Source organism: Chlorocebus sabaeus, chromosome 1 (genome assembly GCF_047675955.1).
Source record: "Chlorocebus sabaeus isolate Y175 chromosome 1, mChlSab1.0.hap1, whole genome shotgun sequence".
NCBI lineage: Eukaryota > Metazoa > Chordata > Mammalia > Primates > Cercopithecidae > Chlorocebus > Chlorocebus sabaeus.
The window spans coordinates 80,122,148-80,146,297 of record NC_132904.1 but is presented as its reverse complement, the minus strand read 5'-3'; the positions used below and the strand labels follow the sequence as shown (position 1 = coordinate 80,146,297).

At 38.0% G+C, this 24,150-nt stretch overlaps 1 protein-coding gene across 27 annotated transcripts in view; it reads left to right on the top strand.

The window, feature by feature from the left end:
* The window catches only part of DLG2 (discs large MAGUK scaffold protein 2), a 2,222,296-nt gene that overhangs the window by 2,137,724 nt on the left and 60,422 nt on the right, over positions 1-24,150 (top strand). For all 27 annotated transcript variants that reach the window (XM_008020354.3, XM_008020345.3, XM_008020348.3 and 24 more), the window contains 2 exons: positions 1,517-1,693; positions 10,596-10,671. In XM_008020354.3, the coding sequence (XP_008018545.1) occupies positions 1,517-1,693; positions 10,596-10,671 (253 nt within the window). The remainder of the gene's footprint in view (positions 1-1,516; positions 1,694-10,595; positions 10,672-24,150) is intronic.

The window sequence follows — 24,150 nt, the reverse complement described above, 5'->3', positions numbered from 1 at the left end:
GACTAATTTTGCATCAAAAAACCTGTGGCTCAAGAATGTTAACTAATGTATGTCACATCACAGAATCAGAGAAGTAATAGCTTCAGGAGTGGGTGTTGGTCTTTCCACAGCTCCCCGTTCCTGACTGGGGCTTTGTCTGAGCCTTTGGCAGGGGTGGTCAAGGTGCAAATGATTCATTCTGGGAGCTTGGACCGGGAAACCCTCTCCAAATTCCATCTTTGGGAGACAGTGTTAATGAAAGAAGGGACTATGTTGCAAGTAATTATACTTTTCCTGCTGTGTTTAAGAGCTCTAGATGCTGTCTTCAGCTCTTTCTTGTTGTCATGGCAGCAGATGTGACATTTCTTTGATGGACAAAGAAAGAAGAAGAAAACCACACTTGGTCTTCAGTGTGGAAAAATCTAAAATAAAACAGATTTTTAGAAAAATATGTTCCCCAGATCTTGCTAGTTTTGCATACGTAGTAGTTATACTCTAAGGAAATTCTTAGAATGAAATCAAAGGGGAATACACAGACAGGTAGTGAAATCTGCTTCTCTGGGAAAGTCATATGCTGTATGTGTGTGGTGGTGATTTTTGAAAATGGGATATACAGCAGGATGTGTACAATACAGGAGTGGTGGCAAATGTTCACCTTTTAAAGATGACAGCTAGTTTCTAAGATCTTGTTCATCATTTTGATTCTGATTCCACCTCCTTCATGCTGCCATTCATACATATTACAGTGCATTGGCCTTAACAAATGCTTAGCAAATGCTTTTTAGTGAGGGCAGCATGATACAGAAAGCAAGAATTGTAATTCAGAGATAAGTGCCATGATGAGGTAAGCTCGGCATTATATGGAAGCAGAAAGATTTGTTGTGCTGTTAATATGACTTTTATCTAGCCATACCCATACATATGCATACATTTTTTAATTTACTGCATTTTATGCATGTATTCAGGTGATTGCATTAACCTCTTCATCCAGTTGCAGTGGTGGTCCAATATTTCATTGAGTAGAGGGATCACCTACTCAATTGGTGGACCTTTGTTACTGTTTTTTCCCATTACGAAAGAAACAGTTCTACAGGCTGATACATCTGAGATGATTTGTTTACAGTACAAAATGCTTCATTTAGAAGGATAGCCATATTTCTCTTTATTATTTTACTTTTTTTAGTAATTTTAAAAATTTGATTGTAATGAGAGGGGAAAAAAATCTCAATTAGGTAGTAAACTGCCTTTCTCATCTTCTATTATCACCTTCTAACATCTGATGGTCTCCAAGAAAAGAAGCAGATCTCAGTTTTGAGGATCTATAGGCTGCCCCTGTAACCTCCAAGAAGAAGCAAGAGCTAACTTTAGTGTGTTGCCAAAGCAGTGAGAGTGTGGACTGTGATCCAGGGAATCATCCCGGGAGTTGATACCACGTGATGATGGGTTCTCAGAGCAAGAGTGAACATTTGAAACCACAACTCCTAAATCTGTGCTGACAGAGATTCCTAACAGTGTCCTCTTTTGTCCTTTCCTCCAGAGCCATGTTTGACTACGACAAGAGCAAGGACAGTGGGCTTCCAAGTCAAGGACTTAGTTTTAAATATGGAGATATTCTCCACGTTATCAATGCCTCTGATGATGAGTGGTGGCAAGCCAGGAGAGTCATGCTGGAGGGAGACAGTGAGGAGATGGGGGTCATCCCCAGCAAACGGAGGTAAGAATGCCTTTTGTAGCAGAATATTTGCTTTTCAGCTATCCAGGGAGTGGAGATGAGGGAAGAAGAAGGTGGGAGAAACTGTTCACAAAATTAAATTTATTTAAATGGGATAGTCAATCTGCAGGAAAATTGTCAGTGGTGACAGGTGACATGAATTAAAAATCCTCTTTCTCCTATATTAGGGTTTTACCAAAATTGGTGACTGTGACAAGAAATAAAGGAAGAAAGAGAATCGGCTTACACTGTGTTCCTAAAACTTTTACCAGGGTGTGCATGTGCAAACTTGTGCTTATCAGCTTATATGCTGACTTACAAATTCAGCCCATTTATTTCCAGAGTTTCAACATTTACCAATGAATTTTATAGAAAGGTCAAGTTGAAGGCAAATGAAGTAGGCAATTTACCAGGCTAAGGTCCTGGCTATGTAATATCTACAAATATTGGTGGAAAAATAATGGAAAACCTTCATCTCAAATTCAGATGCTTGGGATATGAGCTGTCAAACATCTGGTGAGGTCTAAGTACTGACTGGGTTTACAATTTTTTTTTCTTTTTTTTACTGTTTTCTTTACTCTTGTTCCCCACCTCACAACTTCCAATAGCTACCCAGATATTTAGTTCTGTGTAAGTTGTTTCCTAAATCAAGAGCATCATACTTTCTCTTCCAAGTGTTTCTTCAGCTCTACTTTTGAAAAGCAGAAATGTGCTTCAGAACAGCCAACTCCTTAATCTGTCCCAGCAGATCCATCACCAGACAGGAACTTTCCTTCTCACAAATGTCCCTTTGGCACCAAGATATCCAAGAAACAGAAATTGGCTCTATCCCAGCGACTAGATATAGTACAAAATCAATCAGGAATGATGCTTAATAAAAGCAGGCACTAACTTTTCTCAAGCTGCAGATTTCTCAAAGGGCTTTGATCCTCATCTCCAAACACCCAAAATGCCTCTGTAAAATATTCCCAGTGAAGCTGGGCCTTTAAGTGCTACTACACATCAAGTGTTTGGGCTAGTACAAACCATAGTGGGAAGATGGAATTTAAACCTCAGAATAACTCTGTGGGATATTTGTGCTCCCGAGACAGCTGATCTCTTCTCTCTGCCTGTGGTCATACAGCCTGGGGAAGAATGGGACATGGAAAGCAGAGGGCTCACTGGTCCTCAGCTGTTCTCTTACCTTTAGCCAGGAGGAGTCACAGTGAAGGAGCTGAAATTCCAGGTAGCCTCTCCCTCCCCTATGCCAGTGCCTATAGATCTCCCACCAGCAGAATTCTCTGTGTTTCTTTAAGCCTCTTGGCTCCTGGATAATTGCTTGACATTGCTTTGCCAGGGCATTCTGACTGTAGAATGGCTGTGTGTGTTTTCCGAAAGGTTATATGTTTAAACATTGACTCAGCACTGGCTTGTTTATATTCTGGGTCTCTCCATTTCCATTTACTCCAAATAAAAAAAAAAGTCAAGACAAAGTGCCTTTTGGTTTGCTTTGATTTAATTATTTTGAGCTGTCTGAAGAACTGTTCTCTAGAAGAAGGAGCCATCTTGTTGAATTATGGCCCCAAAGATAGTAATGGGGTAGATAAAGGAAAGCTATGTGGGAATAGATGTCAGCTCATTTTAAAGAAGCCCTTTCATTAGTTGGAGCTGCCTAAAGATGGCATGGACTATCTGGGAAGATAGAAAAGGAATTCAAACTTTGGATACAGCAGTTGAACTATACAATTTTCTGGTTCTTTCCAGCCCTGAGGTTCTATGATTCTAACCAATCTTATCAAGTCATTTGTTTGTTCAATTAGCGCATCATTTTTCTCCAGAAGAACATTCTCAATGCTATTCCTCCTGAAATAATTTTCCACCTGCTGGTAATCATTCTTGAATTAGCTATTTCTCTCTTATTTTGGAAGAGAACCATCTTAACAACCAGAGCATAGCTGACCTGGAAAATAAGTTTAATTAGTGACTGCAATGTTGATATTTATTTACATTCTACTTTTTATGAAGGGTACAGTAGCTCCACTTCATATATATAATATATATTATATAATATATATATTTATATAATTTATAGCTATAAATAAATTTCTGCCAAATTTTCTTTTTAGGATTTTAATTATTTTCAAAATAGTTACTTTTATTGCTTTAAGTATTTGTAAAAGTAATACCTTTTATTGTAGGAAGGTGGGAACATCTAGAAAAACATAAAGAAAATAAAAATCACTTATAATTCTACCCCACAAAGAGTACTCATGTACTTATTGTAATGCAATTTAAAACCTACATTTATTAGGTTGATGTTATTTTTCAATCATTAATTTCTTTCTAGCCTGTTTCCTGAGTATAATTTACCTAGTAGTGCTCATCTGGAAAGTTTTTTAAATCTCATAATGGATAACATCAGTGTATGACTTTATGCCATTTACAAAAATGTTTCTCTATTGATAATGTCATTTAATCATCCCAAATGAAACCATGAGATGAAAAGTATGAATATTATCACCTTCCCCCTCCTTTTTTCTGAAGATGGTGAATAAATTTTATTTAACAAAACATTCCTATTGCACACTAGACACTGTTGTAAGCCCTTTACAATTATTAACTTATTTAAACCTCATTAGAACCCTATGAGTAAGTTGCTATTATTATCCTTATTTTACAAATGAGGAGACTGAGGCACAAAGAGGTTCATTAATGTGCCTGAAATTGCCCGTGTAGTAAGTGGTAGAACTGGAATTTGAATCCAGGCTACAGAATTGCACTTAAGACATATGCAATCTTGCCCCACAAAGGTACAAACATGGGAGCTGACAAAATTCAATTCAGTAAGCATTGCTTGGGCAGCATCTGAGTGCCATGTACTGGAGCCCATCACTTGTGGCTCCACTGCCTGGAGCCCATCACTTGTGGGACCAACATGTAACTGTGGCACAGCTACTCTGTGATTAGGGCAATGCGGGCTATCTTGTAAAGGCCAGGAAAGTGAAATGGCAGCAGACAGAGAGTGAATTCCATCTGATGACAGCACTGATGATGTATTGCACCAGTTACTTTCAAATACATGATTTCAACTTAATCTTCACGAAAACCTCATAAGGAAACTGAGGATCAGAGAAGTCAAGTAACTTACCCAAAAATACACAGCCAGCCACTGACCACACACCAGTCTCTTTGATAACAAAGCCAGATGGCTTTACACTACACCAGGAACACTACCCTAGGAGCATATGCCAAGTAAGGAAATAGAAAGTCAGGCAATTTAAGTAGCCTGCCAAAATTACAGTGGCAGCAGGGGGCTAAGCCTGGATTCAAACACATGCCTTTCTGATGTCTCTATGAGCAATTGCAAAGGTTTGGGGCTCTTCTTGGCCCTTCAGCTCTCAAGTCTGGTGGCCCACATTTCAGGGTCTCTTAAGAGGGAAAATTGGAAGTCCATGTCTTGCTCCCACCTGGCATAAAGGGACTGACTTTGGCAGCAAGCACCTGAAATAGGGTACCTGTATTACTTCCTTTTTACAGGTAAGGAAATTGGGACCAGTAATGAGAAGTGACGTCATGGGCAGCATTATCATAATCATCTTAGTAGCAGCCTATTGTATAGTGAGTTCTTACTATAGATCAGACATTGTGCAAAACAATTTTCTTATATTATCTCATTTAACATTCATTATAAATTTTTGAAGTCTGCGCTACTATTCTAATTGTATCAACACAAAATCTGAAATCCTAAGAGGTTGAGGACCACCCTAAGTTATAGACCTGGTAAGTGGAAGAGGCAGAATTCAAACCCAGACTTGTGTGACTTTAAAATCTGGACTCTTAGCATAGAATCACTTTTCTGAGATTACATGGTGTGTAAGAGGTCAAGCTGGGTTTTGTTCCATGGTCTTTCTCCTTTTTTTTTTTTTGTTTTTGAGATGGAGTACTATACAATCCCAGCTCACTGCAACCTCCACCTCCTGGGTTCAAGTGATTCTCCTGCCTCAGCCTCCTGAGTAGCTGGGATTACAGGCACCCACCACCATACCCGGCTAATTTTTGTACTTTTAGGAGAGACGAGATTTTGCCATATTGACCAGGCTGGTCTTAAACTCTTGACCTCTGGTGTTCCGCCCACCTCAGCCTCCCAAAATGCTGGAATTATGGGCATAAGCCACTGCTCCCAGCTGTCCCACGGTCTCTTAAGCCAAGTGTCTATTCATTGTTCTCCAGTAATGGGTCACTTGGGCTCTCAGATGGCAGCTTATGGCTGGCATTACATAAGAGTTTACTCACCTAGCCTTCCCAGCAAGCCTGTGGCCACTAATGTGAGTGACATTCTAATTCTCCCTCCAACAGGGCCTGTGGAGCACAGGGAAAGGAACTCCCAGGGACAAATGATGTTCCCACTGTCCAGTGCTCCAAGCCTGACCCAATTATGGGTTTGGCCAGAACCTAAAAATACCAGATGGGAGAGAGGGAGAGGGAGACAGTTGGGCTTATTAAAACATGGCCATTTGGTGCTCTCTGGAGATATGAAATGTCAGAATCGATTGCTCAAATTTTACCATTCCATTTATGTTTTCGGTATTTTGGTCAGTGATGAGACTTGGACAGGGAGGATTATTTCTGCTCAAACAATCTAATTAATTGCTTGAGTCTAAGTGTGAGTGGGGAAGTAAGGCAATTGTCCTCATTGAGATTTGATCTGTCTCTTCAGGTGGTCCACAATTTCTTTAGGTGAAAGCCTTTGGACCTTAATATTTATTAGCCAAAGAAGTCTTACTCAGTAAAACAATAAGAGAAAATGATACTGAAGTTTTACCTAGATTCTTACCAAGAAAGTAAGTTGTGAAATGACGAATCACTTTTTATGGGAAAAACTGGTTGTTCAGCAATTCACTTAAACTCCCTGGCCTAGTGGTTTTCACAATTAGGTAAAGAACTAGTAGCCCCCTTGAGAGTTCATTTATTCACTCATTCAACAAAGGCTCATTAAGCAACTACTACGTACCCAGCTCATGTCAGACCCTGGATCATAGATATTATAGGTGAAGTCCTTAGCACAGTTTCTAACACTTAGTGTACATTCCAATAATAGCTGCTTTCCATTTTTCAAAATTTGAGCTTTTGTTGCCAGAAAAAAAATACGTCACATTACTTAGAGCCCTATTTTCCAGACTTAAGTCTCATTTCAGCAGTAAACCATTCACATGCATCCCAGAAAGGGCTAGAAGAGAGGAAAGGGCTGAGGCAGATGAGGAAGATAAGCCACAGACATAGCCTCCCTCTTAAGGAAAGAGGTTTTCAGAGAACCCCAAGGCAGTAATGCAAGCCTTTGTGATGGGAATGCACTACTAGGGTTGCTGGTGTGCTGAGGAGACGAATCAACTCAAATAGGGATTTAACTAAGCAGACTTCTGTGTTTAAAGTAAATTTATTCTGAATTTTGAGGTCAACCTCTTGTGGTATGCTACTAACTCAATGATTGTATGCTTAAATTTGGTTGGGGCTTATTTAATAATTAATAATATTCATAGCATTCAGGACATTAGGGAGATGGGGATGCAAGGGTATGTTGGTTATAATTTGTAAAAACCTCAGCCCAGACTTCTAAGGATATGTATGTGCCTTCAAACTGTGGAAGCTGCATCCGAAAATCTCACGTTTATTGAGAATTTGGATCATCCAGGTTTGGGAGGTACCTGAATGCTGTCTCCCAAATTGAGTGGCTATGGACAGACACTGAAGTTAGCTGTTAGAGAATGTATGTTCAGGCTGTGTTTCTACCACTTTCTGATCTGGTAAGCTTCAAGTCTCAGTTTCTTCAGTTATAAAATGAGATTGATAATACTTAAATCATTAGGTTGTTGTGGGGACCAAATGAGATGATGTAAATGCAAAGGAACTTTATTAATAATTATATGGTGCAACTCCACTTATTAATGAAACTTTCAACCCAAATGGGAAGCAAAACTTTTCAACTTCCTTCATGAGTGACCCGGAGGTATGTGACCTCCGTATGGCTTCAATTTTTTTTTTTTTTTACTTTCTCTATTACCTGTTTGAAGATTAATAATAAACTATAGAAAATGGTAGGTGAGTGTATGTGTGTGTGTGCATTTGTGTGTGTCTGTGTGTGTGTCTGGCTGACTTAATATTCTTTGCAACCTTTTTAAGATTTAAGGGATGAACCACTAAAATCTTCCTAATAGAGACATTTCTCAAGAAAATTGAAAAGGATAAACATGGAAATGGAGTTGAGCTGCAGGGTAGGGGACAATATTAGAATGCTCTGTCTAAGCAGTTCTGAGAGTTGAATACTGAGTTCCTCCCAACATTATGTATGTTTGGAACCTGTGTGAGTTCTGTGGGTTTATGCAGAATTTATTTGCACACCCTGATCAAATAACCATGTATTCTCTGCATACTACAGTCATTTTGGCATCAGTGAATGATGCCAAAGCATTGACTTTAGCCCAGTTAATGCAAAGAAGCCGGAATAAAGTTAGGGACCTAACAACAGTTTTAGAAGACTACAAAGAGATGAATGTAAATTACATTTGCACTCAGATCAAAATCAAGAAAAGGTGAAGTGATGAACCTCAAAGGAGGCATTTTACCAGTGACCATTTTCCACTTGGCAGCTTATCTTATCTGAAATCTATCTTGCTTTCTCCCCAACGGTTGTGCGTCTGGTGCAAGTAGAAACTCTTGGTGGAACACATTGTTTTACTTCTTATTTATTTATTTATTTATATTTATTTTTTGGGGAGACAAAGTCTCACTCTGTCGCCCAGGCTAGAGTACAATGGCATGATCTAGGCTCACTGCAACCTCCACCTCCCGGGTTCAAGTGACTCTCCTGCCTCAGCCTCCCACATAGCTAGGATTACAGGTGTCCGCCAACACACCCAGCTAATTTTTTTTGTATTTTTAGTGGAGACAGGGTTTCACCATGTTGGCCAGGCTGGTCTCAAACTCTTGACCTCAGGTGATCCACACCCGCCTCAGCCTCCCAATGTGCTGGGATTACAGGCGTGAGCCACCGCACCCGGCCTCACATTGTTTTAACATATGACGTTAGATTTGAAAAATTTTGTTCAGCTGTTTCCACTCAGATATTCTACTCTCACACTGAAATAAATACATTCTGCAATTCCATTCTGTAACTATAGAAACCCTGATCTTCACTGTGTTTCAGTTGGGAACACAAAAGAGCTCTCAGTTAGAAAGGAGTATGCTGTTAATTATTGATCTATGAATAGCTTAGACTTTATAAACCATTAAGTTTCTGTAGGTTCGGGTATTTTCTTTCTCTTTTTCCCCCACATCTTTGAATTTAAAGCTAGAAATATTTAAACAAGAAGTCATGTTAAAACAATGCAATGAATATTATTTTTGCTGGACAATTATTTATTGAGGACTTGCTATAAAACACCATCAAGTGATAAGTGGGCTTGTACCTTAAGGTACATACAACCCTGTATATGCAGTGCAAATGTAAGTAAATACAAGGAAATCAAGATGTAATGCTGACATGGAGACTGTTCCAGTCAGAAAGGAGCAATCATGTCTAACTGGAGGGGCTCAGAAGAATCAGGGAAATATTTAGATTATTTTCCTCTTTTTCAACCCTGGCCTTCAAACAGGAAACAGTCCAACCAATTGTATTTTCCTAGTATTTCTCAAGCCTTTCCCTCTTCTCCACCCCACTATCATTTCTCATTATTTCTTGCCTGGACTATGGCAACAGCTTTTAAATAGGCCCCCAACTTCCTCCTGCTCCTTCCCTCCTTCAGTCTATCTTCCACCTTGACCAGGGTTGTTTATTTAAAAGCTGATCTGATTTTATCACTTCGCTGCTTTATATCCTCTAAGAACTTACGATGATTCCCAAAAAAAAAACTCAAGTCTAAAATGTGGATGGATACCCTTTAAAAGGAGTCTGTCACCTCGCTAGCCTCACCGCCCCATCCTATATATCCCCTATGTACCCTGTACTAGAATCTTTCTGCAATCTTGTAGCTCACTCCTATCTTCAGGTTGAGGCATGTGTTGTTCCTGCTGTGAAAAATCCCCCTGAAATTTCCCTACTGACAAACTCTTTCTAATCCTTCAGTCTCAGATAAATTGACATTTCCTCCAAGAAGCCCACCCTAATGCTTTCTAGTCTTCCTTTGCACCCTCCCAGTGAGATATGTGCTCCCACATTGATATCAGCCATCTTGTTCTGCAGCATTTTCTGTGCTTGTTTACACCACTGTTCTTGCCAAAAGAACATTGCTAAGAATTCATTGCAGTCATGCTTTTAGAATATTTTTTCTTTGTTCCCCAACTCCTTGCTTGATGCATGGTAGGCAGTGATTAAGTGTTTAATGAATAAACGAAGTAGCAGGAAAACAATGAATCTGCAGAGATGACAGAAGGACATTGGGGAAAAGGAAAGTTCAAGATTATATATAACATGTTTGGTTAAAAATTGAAGCTAAATACACTAGTGTCCTTAAGGGGAAGAGAAGGAAAAACAAAGAAGAAAAGGGGAGGAGAGAAAAGGAGAGGGGAGGAAACGCTTGTTTAGTCTCCAATATAGGTGTTCATCTTTGTGGACTGAGATTTCTTGAAACAGATTTTGATTTAATTATTTAAGCATTTAAATAACAAATATTATTTTTTCTACCTCTCTGTTGCTTACAAATACCATGATGTGACTCTCATTGTGAGTACTGGAGTAATTTCAAGGGATGTGTTAGAAACTTAGAGACTTTGTACCAAGATTTTTTATATGGAACAAAGGAAGAGAAATATTTTAGAACACATTTTATTCAAGCTGCAAGGATTGGAGGAAAAAAATGTTCTTCACTTAATAAGGAACTAAGTCATAAATGCCTTGTCATGTGACAGACTTTTTATTCTCAATTTGCTTTAGGGTGGAAAGAAAGGAACGTGCCCGATTGAAGACAGTGAAGTTTAATGCCAAACCTGGAGTGATTGATTCGAAAGGGGTAGGTACAAAATGATGGAAACATCAAGTTCTCTCAGTTGCCAGGGATTTAACTATAATTAACACATTTAGGCTTTCAGTAGCAAACAAATTATGAAGCTACCAGACAGTAGAGCACTGTTATAAGTATATTGCTGAAGTTAATAATATCATTTCTGATGAAATGGATTTATGGTAAATATATTTAAACACTGGGAGTAAAGCTGCAAGTGGTTAGCAGAAGCAATGTGTTGATGAAGGTGATGTAATGACTACAATGAAGAAGAACAAGATAGTTTAGGTGGTTTTTGTTTCTTTAAATTTTTTCCATTTAAATTAATGTGCTAAAAGGATGGATTTTATAAAAAGTATCTGCTCATCAGAAAATATATCTAGTCTGATTCACATTATGGAGCTAAGACTGTAGTCATAGAAACATGGATTATCTAATGAATACATGGATTGTTGTGACAGACATAGAAGAGAATTAATAACTAAAATTTAGCCATCAAAATTAGAATATTTAATCACATATGCATATGTACATGTTTTTAAAATAATAGCTTTGTAAGATAAAATTTGCATACAATGTAATTCACCCACTTAAAAAATACAATCCAGTGGCTTTTAGTGTATTTAGAATTATGCAACCATCACTACAATCAATTTTAGAGCATTTCATCACTCCATAAAGAAAACCTATATGCATTGACAGTCACCTCCCATTTCCCCATCCTCCCACCCCCACCCACGCCAACATAGGCAACCACTAATCTACTTTTTGTCCCTATGGATTTTCCTATTTTATATGAGTGAAATTATACACCATGTGGTCTTTTGTGGCTTTTTTTTTTTTTACTTACATTATGTTTTCAAGATGCATTTGTGTTGTAGAATGTGTAAGTACTTCATTTCTTCTTATTGCCAAATAATATTCCATTGTATGGATATGCCACATTTAATCTGTTCATTTATCAGTTGATGGACATTTCAATTGTTTCCAGTTTGTAGTTGTTATGGATAATGCTGCTATGAACATTTGTGTACAAACTTTTCTGTGACATGTTTTTATTTCCATATGCCTAGGAGTGAGATTGTTGGATCATATAGTAACTCTATGCTTAACATTTTGAGGAACTGACAGGCTGTTTTCCAAAGTGGTTGCACCATTTTACATTTCCACAACAATGTATGAGGGTCCCAATTTCTCCACATCCTTGTTATTATATGTCTTTCTGATTACAGCCATCTTAGTTGGTATGAAGTGTTATCTCATTGGGGTTTTGATTTCATTTCCTTAATGACTGCTGATATTGAGCATATTTTCATGTGCTTATTGGCTATTTGTATATATTATTTGGAGAAATGTTTATTGAGATCCTTTGCCCATTTTTAAATTGGGTTGTCTTGTTATTGTTGAGTTGTAGAAGTTCTTTATATAGTTGGGTTATTAATCCTTTATGAGATAAATGCTTTACAATATTTTCTCCCACTCTGTGGGTTGTCTTCATTTTCTTTATAGTGTTCTTTGTACACAAAAGGATCTAATTTTGGTGAAGTCCAATGTGTGTATTTTTTCTTTTGTTATTTTTGCTTTTGGTGTCATATCTAAGAAACCATTTCCTAATGAAAGTCATAAAGATTTACATCATATTTTCTTCAATGAGTTTTATAATTTTAGCTCTTACATTTAGGTGTTTGATCCACGTTGAGTTAGTATTTGTACGTTGTATGAGTTAGGGTTCTGATTTCATTCTTTTGCATATGAATTGTCTTCTTAATTTCATTTTTGGATTCTTCATCGCAAATGTACAGAAATATGATTATTTATATATATATATCAATCTTATATCCTGCAAATTTGCTACAGCCACAGTTTTTTAGTGAATTCCTCAGGGTTTTCTATATACAAGATATACGTGCAAAAAGAGAGAGTTTTGCTTCTTTCCTTCAAATATGGATGCCTTTTTTCCTTGCTTAATTGCACCATCTAGAACCTTCAGTATAATGTTAGAAATGGCAAAAGCAGACATTTTTGTCTTATTCCTGACATTAACAGAACTGCATTCGGTCTTTCACCATGAATTATGATGTTAGCTGTGGCTCGTACACCTTTTTAAATCAATTCTTTGAAGAGATAATACTAGTATCTTATTGCTGTGTTGTAAAATAACTTTCCCCATCTTTTCTCTTCCTATTCTCTTTTTCTTCATATCCTTTTCTTTGCCTTTCTATCCTAACAATTGTAGCTTATGAATATCATACAGAATCACAAATTATGGTCAATTGCTGTCACCATGAAAAACAAGAAAAAGAAAAGCTATCATTTCTCGGGGATTTTGAGGCCCGAATTATAGCACTGCCCTTTCTATTTCTAAGTAGAAGAATCATAAGGGAGCCCAGTCATTGACATAATAATTTACCCTCCCATAAAATATTCAAGTGAAATGAAAATTTATTGAAACATAGGATGTCATTATAAGTAGAAGTGAGGGTATGTGACATCATGACATAAAGTCCTTTCAAACAAATACTACTTGTATACAAGAGGTAGAATTTTTTTCCATGATTCCTGGTGAGAAATTAAGGATAGACCTCCTATTTGTTTGAGATAGATAGATGATAGATAGATAGATAGATAGATAGATAGATAGATAGATAATAGATAGATAGATAATAGATAGATAGATAGATAAATATATAGATAATAGATAGATAATAGATAGATAGATAGATAGATAGATAGACAATAGATAGATAGATAGATAGATAGATAGATAGATAGATAGACAGACAGAGAGAGTTGGCTACATGTGAGAGGATTTTTATTGAATACCTACCATGTGCCAGAAACAGGACTAGAACTTTAGAAGGACACAAAGTCTAGCATAGGCCCTTTTCCCCAAGAGCTCCTAACATCAGTGAGAGGCCAGATGTCTTTTCAGTAAGGCTGAAACATATATGATGTGCTTTTTAATCATACATGTTAAACACCATTAGGTATTTGCCAAAGAATAGATTGTAAATTATTAGAACTTGGCTATTGAAAGAAAGGAGTAATCATCTGGGAAGGGAAGCCCTGAATGGAAAATCAGGAGGGTCAATAACCTGGGTTCTGGTTTCAGCTCACTACTAAGTCACTATTGTTCTTTGGCCCTTATTACCAAAATAAAACCTTTAAACTACGTCAGGGATGTCAAACAAGTTTCATCTCCTAAGTACACTAATGGATTGATAGTTTATATCTAGAGTATTGTTTTGAAAAAGGATTCTGAGGCCATATATGATCTTAGAAGGAAAAAAGAATGCCATGATTGAGTCATCTCTAGCACAACATTGGGAATTATTCTCTATTTGCAGTTGCTGGATTCGATGATTTTTTAGGGTATCTTACGTTAGTAACTCTCCATGAGATTTACTCATGCACTAATTGGTAATAAATCAAAGTTTTCCAAATCCCTATGAGAAAATACATCAATAAGAAGACTTGTCCAGAAGTAGAAAGCAAAGGACCACTAACACGAGATAAAATGCACTGAGGAAAGGAGAGAACAACTATGTGGAGAGTTGGGAAAGCTCGGTCAGGAGATGCCACTCACTTTGAACTAAAGGCAAGGACTGCAATAATAAGTCATTGATGCAGAAGCCTCATTCTCTGGGACCTTGGGATAAATTCAGCATAAAGTGGGGAGGAAAATTGTCTGGAATGAGAAGGATAATAGGGTGTTTTAAATAACCTTATCATTAGCTGGCATTTTCAGAGCATTGTGAAATGTCCTGAGGAGCCCAGAGTGAAAGCCAAGGTTACTCCCCTGGAGGAGCTTAGATTAAATTAGTGTCTGTGAAAGCAGGCTGTGACAAGAGCCTTAGTAGTACGTACATGAGCTATAAGAATTTAAATTAATCGTCACAGGAATGACCAGAGAGCACTTTATAGATGAACTTGGACTTTAATGTGACTGTCATTGCTTGAGTTACTTTTCCAGAACTCTTCATTGATTGCAGTAACATTGAATGCTGCAAAACACCAGGCACTATGCTAGGTATCTTCTATTGTGGCAAAATATACATATATATATATATATATATATGATCTTTTATCGCAACAGGCTCAAAAAGAGAAATATAAGCAGTCAAGCAATGATAATACAGCATCACTAATGTTTTCCATAAATTTAGGGAATCAACAGTCTTTATTTTAAAAATCAGGAACCTGAGCCTCAGGAAGATTAACTAGCTTGCCTAAGATCACACAGTTAGTAGTTGCAAGCATCAGGTTGAGATCATTTTGACAACAGAAGCCTGCCCTTTCCATTACTCCACACTATACCTGATTTTGTTGAAGCCAGAGGAAGTACAGCATTACAAATATGCCTTAGGTAAAAGAGAAGGCTTCAAAGAGGCAATATTTGAACGCGATCTTAGATTTTCCGTAGGAGTTTGCCACATACATAGGAAAAAGCATGAACATGCTAGTGGAAATTGCAGACATGTTAGAATAGGGTTAAGCAAGTCAAGGACAGCAGTGTGCAAAGGTCATGATGGGAGTTGTAGCAAATGGGGTTGACAAAGAAGGTCAGAAAGGCCAGAAAGCTTGTATGGAAGGCCTGGCTATGAGGTTAGAAGCTTATTGGATTTTGAAAGTATACATGAAGAATCCGAGGTTCTTCATTTGAAAGTGCTCATCTGCTACAAATGAAATACCCAGGATTTCTATCCACTCTGTGTGCCTTTAAAAAGTCTATGTCTACACATGCAAAGAAAAGTGGACTATTGTGTCAGTAGCCTAGATAAATCCAACCTATGCAGACCCCTTCAAAAACTTCAAACAGCCATCTATTTGGATAGGTCTCCCTAAGACCCATCTCAATGCCCCAGATAGCAATGCAATCAAGCTCCCCTGGGAATGTCTATTAAGTTCCTAATGAGTCTCTAGTCAAACCAGCCTCTAGTGAAAACTTAAGCGTCCCTTAATTTCTTTTATTGTCCTTCTACCTTTTTTTAAATCAATTTCATCATTAACCAGCCATTCTGTTACTTATCGAGAGGTTTAGGAAATTGCATAACCTTCAGAATAAAGCTGTTCTGCATTGAAAAATCAATGACTATTTAGTGATTTATGCAAAACTTCTTTTTTAAGTATATAAAAAAAGGAAATATATGTAAGAGAGAGTATGAGAGAGTTAACAATATCCTTACTATATGTCAGCAATGTGCAATGTGTAAGTATCCCTTTTACACCGTAAACCCTTTCTAAAGTAAGGTATGGTATAAATAAATAAATAGTCCTATTTATCCTTGGACTGGGACAGAACAGAGATGATAGTTGTTATTCGAAGTAATATGAGTACCTGTTATAAAAACCCAGACAGTTTACATACACCTCTCTTTTAAAAATAAAATTGAGACAAGGTCTCTCTCTGTTGCCCAGGCTGGTCTCAAGCTCTTGGGCTCAAGCAATCCTCCTGCTTTGGCCTCCCAAAGTGCTGGAATCCCACAATGCCCAGCATACATACATCTCTTAATCACCACAAGACTTCAAAGGAAATTATTTATTTCCTCTTTATAGACTTAAAGAAACTGAGGCTTAGAGAGGTGAAGAAACCTGAATACATGTCTGACTGATTCCAAAGTTCACAATCTGTTCACTATAGCATGCTTTCTTTTTTATTGACATCTTGTAACACTTGTGCAATTTAAGAAAAATAAAGAAGTAAATTGAATTGAGTTTAGCTTTGTCAAAACCTAACTTGGGCATAAACTTAAATCCTGAGGAGAAGCTGGTTTTCCTAGATGATGCACATCTTTCTGAAGGAGAACATTCTAAAGTGAGCTCAGACCTACACATTTTCTCACTGTGGCCTGCTAAAATAAAATGAGGGAACAAGTCTTGGTAAATGAGTTCATTCATTTATTTAATAAACCTTTACTAGATCCAATACAAGGCAGCTTGATAAGTAATGTGGAGGTGTAAAGATGAATAAATCATGGTCACTGACCTGACGGAGCAGGTCTTCTGGGGGAGAGAATGAGTGTCTACAGGGAGGAAGTGATTAATACCAAAGGAGATGGGCAGAAAACATGTTTTCAGTCCAGAAAAGGAGATTCCAGCTTGAATTAGGGGGCGCTGAAGGATTAGGAAAATAGGGACTGGGGTTAGAAGATACAGAATAAGTATGAAATAAAACATGGTTCACTTTCATTACAAGGAACAATTTGTGAAGGAGAATGAAAGGACTCAGAACTGGAAAGTTAGACTCAGGTCAGTTCTGATGCCTAAAATTTTCCAGGAAACTTATACTTTATCCTGTAAACAATAAAGAATTTTAAGGGTTGTGACCAACCAGACCAGGTGATTTTCTCTGGGCTAATACCCTGAAGGTACCTATATCATTGCCTATACATGCTGCATTATGAGGTCCTTTTAGGCAAAGATCTGAACCTGCTCACCGTTGTGCCCCAGCACCTAGCACGATGTCTACCTGAAACATACTAGCTACTCAATGCATTCTTCTTAGGGCAAAGGGAATGGAATGTTCAGAAGTGGGTTTCTGAGAGATCAGTCTGGGAGCTGTGGGAAGGAAAGGTTGGAGGAGAGAGAGAGACTGACAGTAGGAGATGTTTGAGAAAGCTATTACAGTGTTCTGGGTGTAAGATTCTGAAAACCTGAACTCAAAACAGCGGCAATAGGAAAGCAAAACAGGAAACCATTTCTAAAGAGATCAGAGAGGACTATCATCCTTGGACATTTGTCCCAATTGTTCCTAGTAATATTCTATTTCTTTTTCCAAAGCCTTACCCTGTTGATTATGAGAGAGCGGATGGGGCAGAAGCTACAGTGATAGGTCGATAGCAAACTCCCAAAATCAAACTGCAGCTGGCATTGAGAAATCTCATTTCTATTTCATAGATTCTTAGAACTTTCCATACGACCACTGACTTCATTTACAAATGAAGAAACTGAGACTCATTTCTCTGGGACACACAGAGAGCTGCTATTGTGTCACTTATCAAAAAATCAGTATGTCAGTATTTCGTTAGCAAGATGGGAATTATATTTGCTTCACCAGAGTGAGTTATGGGGATTGATTTTGTCACAGCTTCAAAGTGACATTTTGACAAAAGAAATGTCATTACTGCCCTCAAAAGAAAGCTCTTTAATGGAGCCGGTCTTGGAATGGCCAGAGCTAGGCAAAGATCTTAAATGTCCAGACGTGACCTAGAGATCTACCGAGGAGAGGTGGAAGGAGAGCCACACTGCTGCACTCCAGGGGATATCAGGAAGGCAGGCTTTGCCCTCAAGGTGAATAAACTCAGAAGAGGCTGCTCTTTGATGTCTTTGTTATTAATTTTTTTATTCCGAGCCTTCTAACACCTTCCTCACTGGTCTTCCTGGCTCACCTTTCCTCTCGGATTATTTCCCTCTACTGCATGCAGTGTGGTTTTAACCAGTCTTATATTTTTATATATAAAGAACAAAGACAGGCATATGTCCAGGGAATTTTGCAGCTTCAATAGCCCAACATGGGGACACTTTCTAACTTGTTATATTTTTCTTTGAATGTGATAATCACATCTATCCGAACCTTGAGTTCCCATGTCCACTGAGAACCACCTGAGCCACCACACAGATAATTGTCTGATCAAGATGTGCTAGTGGCTCTTCTGCAAATGGTTCTCAGAGGAAACCCCAGTCAAGTCTCCATGTCTGAGACATGTTAAGGCATGTCTTATGTAAACCCTAAAAGCTGATGGAACTCAAGGAACATTTTGGGATGAAAAAGTTCGTTCGTATTATTTTATGTATTCCTCATAGTCTATTTATTTGTCTCAAGTTGCTGATGGGGAAACTGCTATTCTGTGGAATGGTATGGAGAATAAACTATATTCCTTATGTATTTTTGTGTACATGTGTTTCTGCCACTTGGGTACAAAAAGCACTGCCATTGAAACTGTCAAGTTAATCTGCAACCTTATATACAAAATGTATTATAATTTATAATTGAAAAATCTGTTCACTGTACATACACACATACACATACTCATGTTTATAATATATTTTAGTTTCTAAAAGAGATATCGTTCAAAATGAACCTTGAAGAATCAGTAAAATCTAATGAGGTGTAAAAAGATGAAAAGAGTGTTGTTGGCAGGAAACAGCCCAGTGTTCTCAGGGAAGCCAAGGAAGCTTAACACTACTTAAGTGCAAAGCATAAGTACAGAGCTTCAAGTGTCCAGAGATAACGCAGAGAAGTTAGAACCAGGTCATGAAGGTCCTCCATCTTGACGGCAGTGGAAAGCCTTGGGAGGAATTTAGTAGAGGTTAGATTAGAGTTTAGCAGATCACTTTGCTGCGGTGTGAAATAAATTTCCAGAGGGAGGCAGCCTCAGAGGACAGGGGTCCATTTCAATAATTCAGGTAAGACATGGAAAAGACCTGACCCAGGACCACAGAGTAGCTGTGGGGAGAAGAAACCAGAAAATTTTCAGCAGGAAAAAAAAAAAAAAAAAAAAAAAAAGTATATCCTGCAGCATCTACATCAGAATAAGCTGAGGTGCTTATTAAAAATGGAGATGACCAGGCTCAACCCCTGTCCTGCAGGATCAGAATCTCTGGGGATGGGGGCAGGAAAGCTGCATTTTAACAAGCTCCCCAGAGATTTTGTTAGGCATGCTACTAATTTGAGATACACAGGCACAGTGGAAAAGTTTGGAATCAGACACAAGAACCAACTCCTATCAATTATCATAACTTATCTAAGCCTAATATATAAAAATAGAAATCATATTAAAAGATACAATATATGTAAAGTACTAAGAAATATTCGTCTATCTTTTGCCCACCCCTACCCACAAGCACATACCTCTTAAACTCTCACCCTTGTAAGACTAGAATGAGCAACTTCCTAACAGTAGTCTTTTCTTTAGATTCCAAATCTCCTTTTGCACAGAGGAAGAGGGGAGAGTTGCCAAAACTGCCCTTCGTGCATTTGCATAAGGTGTTTTTGACCTTGTGCTTGTTTAGTTGGGGAGAGAAGTTACCACTGGCTGACTCTAATGGGCAGGAAGATGGAGCTTGGCAGCAGGACTGATTTCTCAACCCCTCCCCCTGCCCCTGCCATTGGCTGCAAATCCAGATGGTTTCTGAGTTCTCTGCTATCTTGTGTAGCTACCTATAGGAGTTTCCAGAAGAACACACTTGATCAGTGCTTATTGCTTTGGAGAACCATTGCATCTCATTTAGGATACCAGTTACTCTGAACATCTGTAGATTTGTTATTTTCTACATATTATTTTTATAACCATTGCTCATTTGCTACTAACGGTAATCCTGTGAGGTAAATATTATAAATATGCCCATTTTGCAGATAAGAAAACTGAAGTTTTGAAAGGATAGATAAATTACCCAAGCTCCTACAGCTGGTAAGTGGCAGAGCTGGGCCCTGCATGACATATTGTTATTGTGCAAGCAAATCAAAATAATTTATTCTTTAGAGGATTTTTACATATGAACTAATTCCAGATGTTATTAGCACAGCTAATTCTATCCATTCAAGTAGTGATGGTAAGACTAAAGTAATATAAATAGGAGTTGTATAATATGTGGTTATGTAATATAAATAACAAATATAGTTTTATCAGATGAGAACACTGAGCTTTTGTTAAATCTTCTTTTCATCATTAATTCAAGGTAGGTATTATGTAGAAAATTTAGCTCAACCCATTTCTACTTTGGGAATTATTAAAGAATAAATTCTGATTCACTATAGGACTTCCTTTCATCTGACTCTATAGTAATAGGCCTACAGTCATACCTTTGAGCTTGCAGGTTTCACTTTGCAAAAGTTTTTAACTATCTCAAAGCTAAAACATCAACACTGAAAGATAAAGATGCAGAAGTGAATGTCCAGTCATCTGACTTCCTCACTATGGTAATTACAGCCAGACTCTTAGCACGTAAAAATAGTATATCTTGCCTCTTAACTATGCACTGTGTTTACATGTGGGTAAAAAGGTTTTATTTAAAAAATAATAGCTCATGTAATGTCTGAAAAGAGTTTCAGCAACAGCTTCCAATATGTTCTTAATATTTATAAAAATACCTAATTACCTTACGTTTTGATTTAAAAAGAGGGGGCTCTAAAATCAGACTATCCTATTCTTAACTTTTATGACTATATGACCTGAAGCAAATAGCTTCTCTTTCTGAAATGTGATTTTTCAGCTACAATAATAAACTCTGGAGAATAGATAGCAAGTTCCTTGAAGGCCAGGACTATTGACTTATGTAGGGACTAAAATAATTCATGGCACTCAACCAATAAGTATTGAATTAAATAATGTGAGAATAAAGAACATGGTATATTAGGAGAAAAATCGTGTAAATTAGAAGGCGCAGCTCACTTCTTTTTTTTTTTTTTTTTTTTTTTTTTTTGCTATAGCTTGTGAATGCAGAACCGAATAATTTATTGTTGCCTTTAGAGGAAGGTTCTCTTGATCTGAGTGTTACTTTTATTTCAATAAATAGGTTTTGAGTTTCATATATGCACTGGATACTGCTCTGGCCACTGGGTAGAGACATAGATGAATAAGACCCCACCCTTGCCATCCCAAGACTTTCTTTTTGGTACACACCGCACACATACATATGCACACAGCTATAGCATAAGGCAAAAAGTTTAGCAAAACATGAATGAGTCTTAAGGGGTATTCAAATAGGAGGAAGAGCGTACTCCATGTGAGAGCAATTAAGAAAGGGTTCCAAGAAAAGGTAGCATTTTAGCTAAGTCTCTGAGGAGTAAGTGCACTTTAACACTTAGAAAACAGCCGGAGCAAAAGTAAGGGAATAGAGAGGGTATCTGGTGAGACCAGCGAGTATTTCATTCAATGGGTGCACACAGTGGGGCAGCGGTAAGGTTGTAAACATAGTTTGAGGCCCATTAACAGAGGGCATTAAGTATACCTTTAAAATTTTTAAAGAGGCTATTCTTTGGGTCCTGGGGAGCCCTTCAAGGTTATTGGATGGAGGAGTGACAGGCTGTGTTTGTGAATAAAGAGGTTGACTCTTGCTGGGAGGATGAATGGTGGGGACTTGGGAGTGACTGGAGTAGGGAGACACCTAGGGGAGGACGTTGGGATGACTCAGGGAATCATAAAGGCTACATCCTAGGAACTGAAGGGAGCCCACAGATGGCAATGGCATGTAGGCGAGACTGTTAAAAATGTCATTCATGAACATGTGGGGGACCCTGAACAGAATGAGTTACCAGTTGGTAGAGAAGGGATAAAAGACAAATGGTGCAAAGTAACTGCCCACTAGGAGGATGGTGGAAAGGAGAATAAACTTGGCAGAGCCCAGACTAGAAATTAAAATTGTATGTATGCTTTCAGATCTATCCTCTAGCAGGCATCTCCCCAACACCTCACCCCAATACATTTGCCTTACCTGGCAAATCAAGTCTGTAGCATTAAGTAACTGCTATGTGTTATCAGAAATCAATGGCAGTTTATGCATGATACTGAAATAACCACCAAATTAAACTGAAAACCAACCCAGGTCAGAATAAATAAAATTGTCACTAAAATAAACTTCTTAAAATTGAAACTAATTTTAGATTGATTGCTAGGTTAAAACCAGAAAACTGGCTCTGATAAATCCACTTCTCCCCAAGGACTAAAATTCCTTGTGGATACTGGAAAATAAGTCCTTGTATTTGCAGAGCACTTTCGTACCTTATCCATTTGATAAATAAAAAGGCAGGGTCAGAGGAAATAAGTGACCTCTCTGCAGTCACACAGCCAGACACTGTTCTTTGGAGGCCCATGACTATTTATTTAGTATACAGTTTCGTTTAATTTGTGAAGGTTTATAAGACATCTTTCATGTCCAGCACTGTACTAGGGCCTGGGGGAAAACAAGGACACCTGAGCCTTTGCCCTTGCTCTTGGCAAACATTAAATGGTCTGGAAAAGATTTGGATTTCCTTTGAAGTTGGCACTCTCGATACATGATCTGTTCTTCTTAAGCAGTCAACAAACTTAGTACTGCCATCCCAGCTATGCCACTGGCCGTGTCATCTGAGACAGACCAACTGCTCCTCTGTAAAGTGGCACATGTAAGAGGGGTAAACTTACCTCATTAAGAGGCGAGTTACACCAGAGTCATAGCATGAAGGCTATTGAGTCAAATCAAAATTATACCTCTCAAGAAAAACATCCATGTGTAGCCCACTCTATCTATCTATCTATCTATCTATCTACCTACCTACCTACCTGTCTATCTACCTACCTACCTACCTACCTACCTACCTATCTGTCTATCCTCCTACCTACCTAGCTAGCTAGCTATCTATCTATGACAACACAGTAAGCACCATGAATCTGCCACCTAATGTGAAAGCATGAAACAATGAAAGGTATGTCATGACTAAGGATTATGATTTGTCCCTTTCTGTGCACTTGAAGTCCCTGTAAGAGAAAAAGAGAAAAATAATTTCCATGACTCCAGGGCTATTGGTATACATAGGCAACAATGGGGAAGCTATGAGAAACATCTTTTATTTGTTAGTAGTGGTCACCGTAATGCAGTTTCCATTCACTCACAGAGTTCTGAGAAATTTGAGTGACACAACTACAAAGTGAGAACTTTTCCAATGGCCGTCTCAAATTTATGACAAGCACTTGTCAGTATAAGTGAAAGCCTATCTCACTTGAAAAGAAGTAAAAAGTTTGCAGATATGCCATTTGCCTTTTATGTTTTGACAACTTCATGAACATTTGTAAAGATTTTACTAACACTTCCTGTTTGAGCACTCTTGTTGTGGTGGTTTTTCCTGGAGGACCCCAAGAAGCCACCATTTCACTCTGTAATTAACTTGTGCTCACCTCCCCAAAGAATTAATACCATAATGAATTTGGGGCATGAGGTCAATGTGAATGACAAACCTGGTGACTCGTTACTCATGCAGAAGGATTCTGTGAACATCTCCCAAGTCTGCTGGCTCTAGGTGAAGTGAAGTCTAAGCCCAAATGACAGTCAGAAAAAGACACATATGAATCTACGATTGCTAATGAATGGAATGATCGCTTTGTTGCAGGTAAAACTCCCCACGACCCAGCTCATCCCATGAGCTGCCTGAACTTCTGTGTTTATCCCCTTCTCAGTAATAGGCAAAGCTCACATTTGGCAAATAAAGAATTGACTTTGATTAGTATGTTTTAAATGTGATAATAACACAACTGATGTTTTTTGAAGATTACATATAAGCCAGGTGTTTTTGCTAAATATAAGGATTTTTCTCATTAAATCTTCACAAGAATCCCATGAGGTGAAGAGCATAGGGTCCCCTTTTAAAGAAAATAATATTTCTGGGCACCTCTGCCCCCAAGTGTTGACTAAATCTTTTTATAATGATGTTACCTAAATACATAAAAAACAGAAAATTAGGGGCAAATACCTTATAGCTCTTATATCATCTATCGTGTTCAAATAAATTTACGA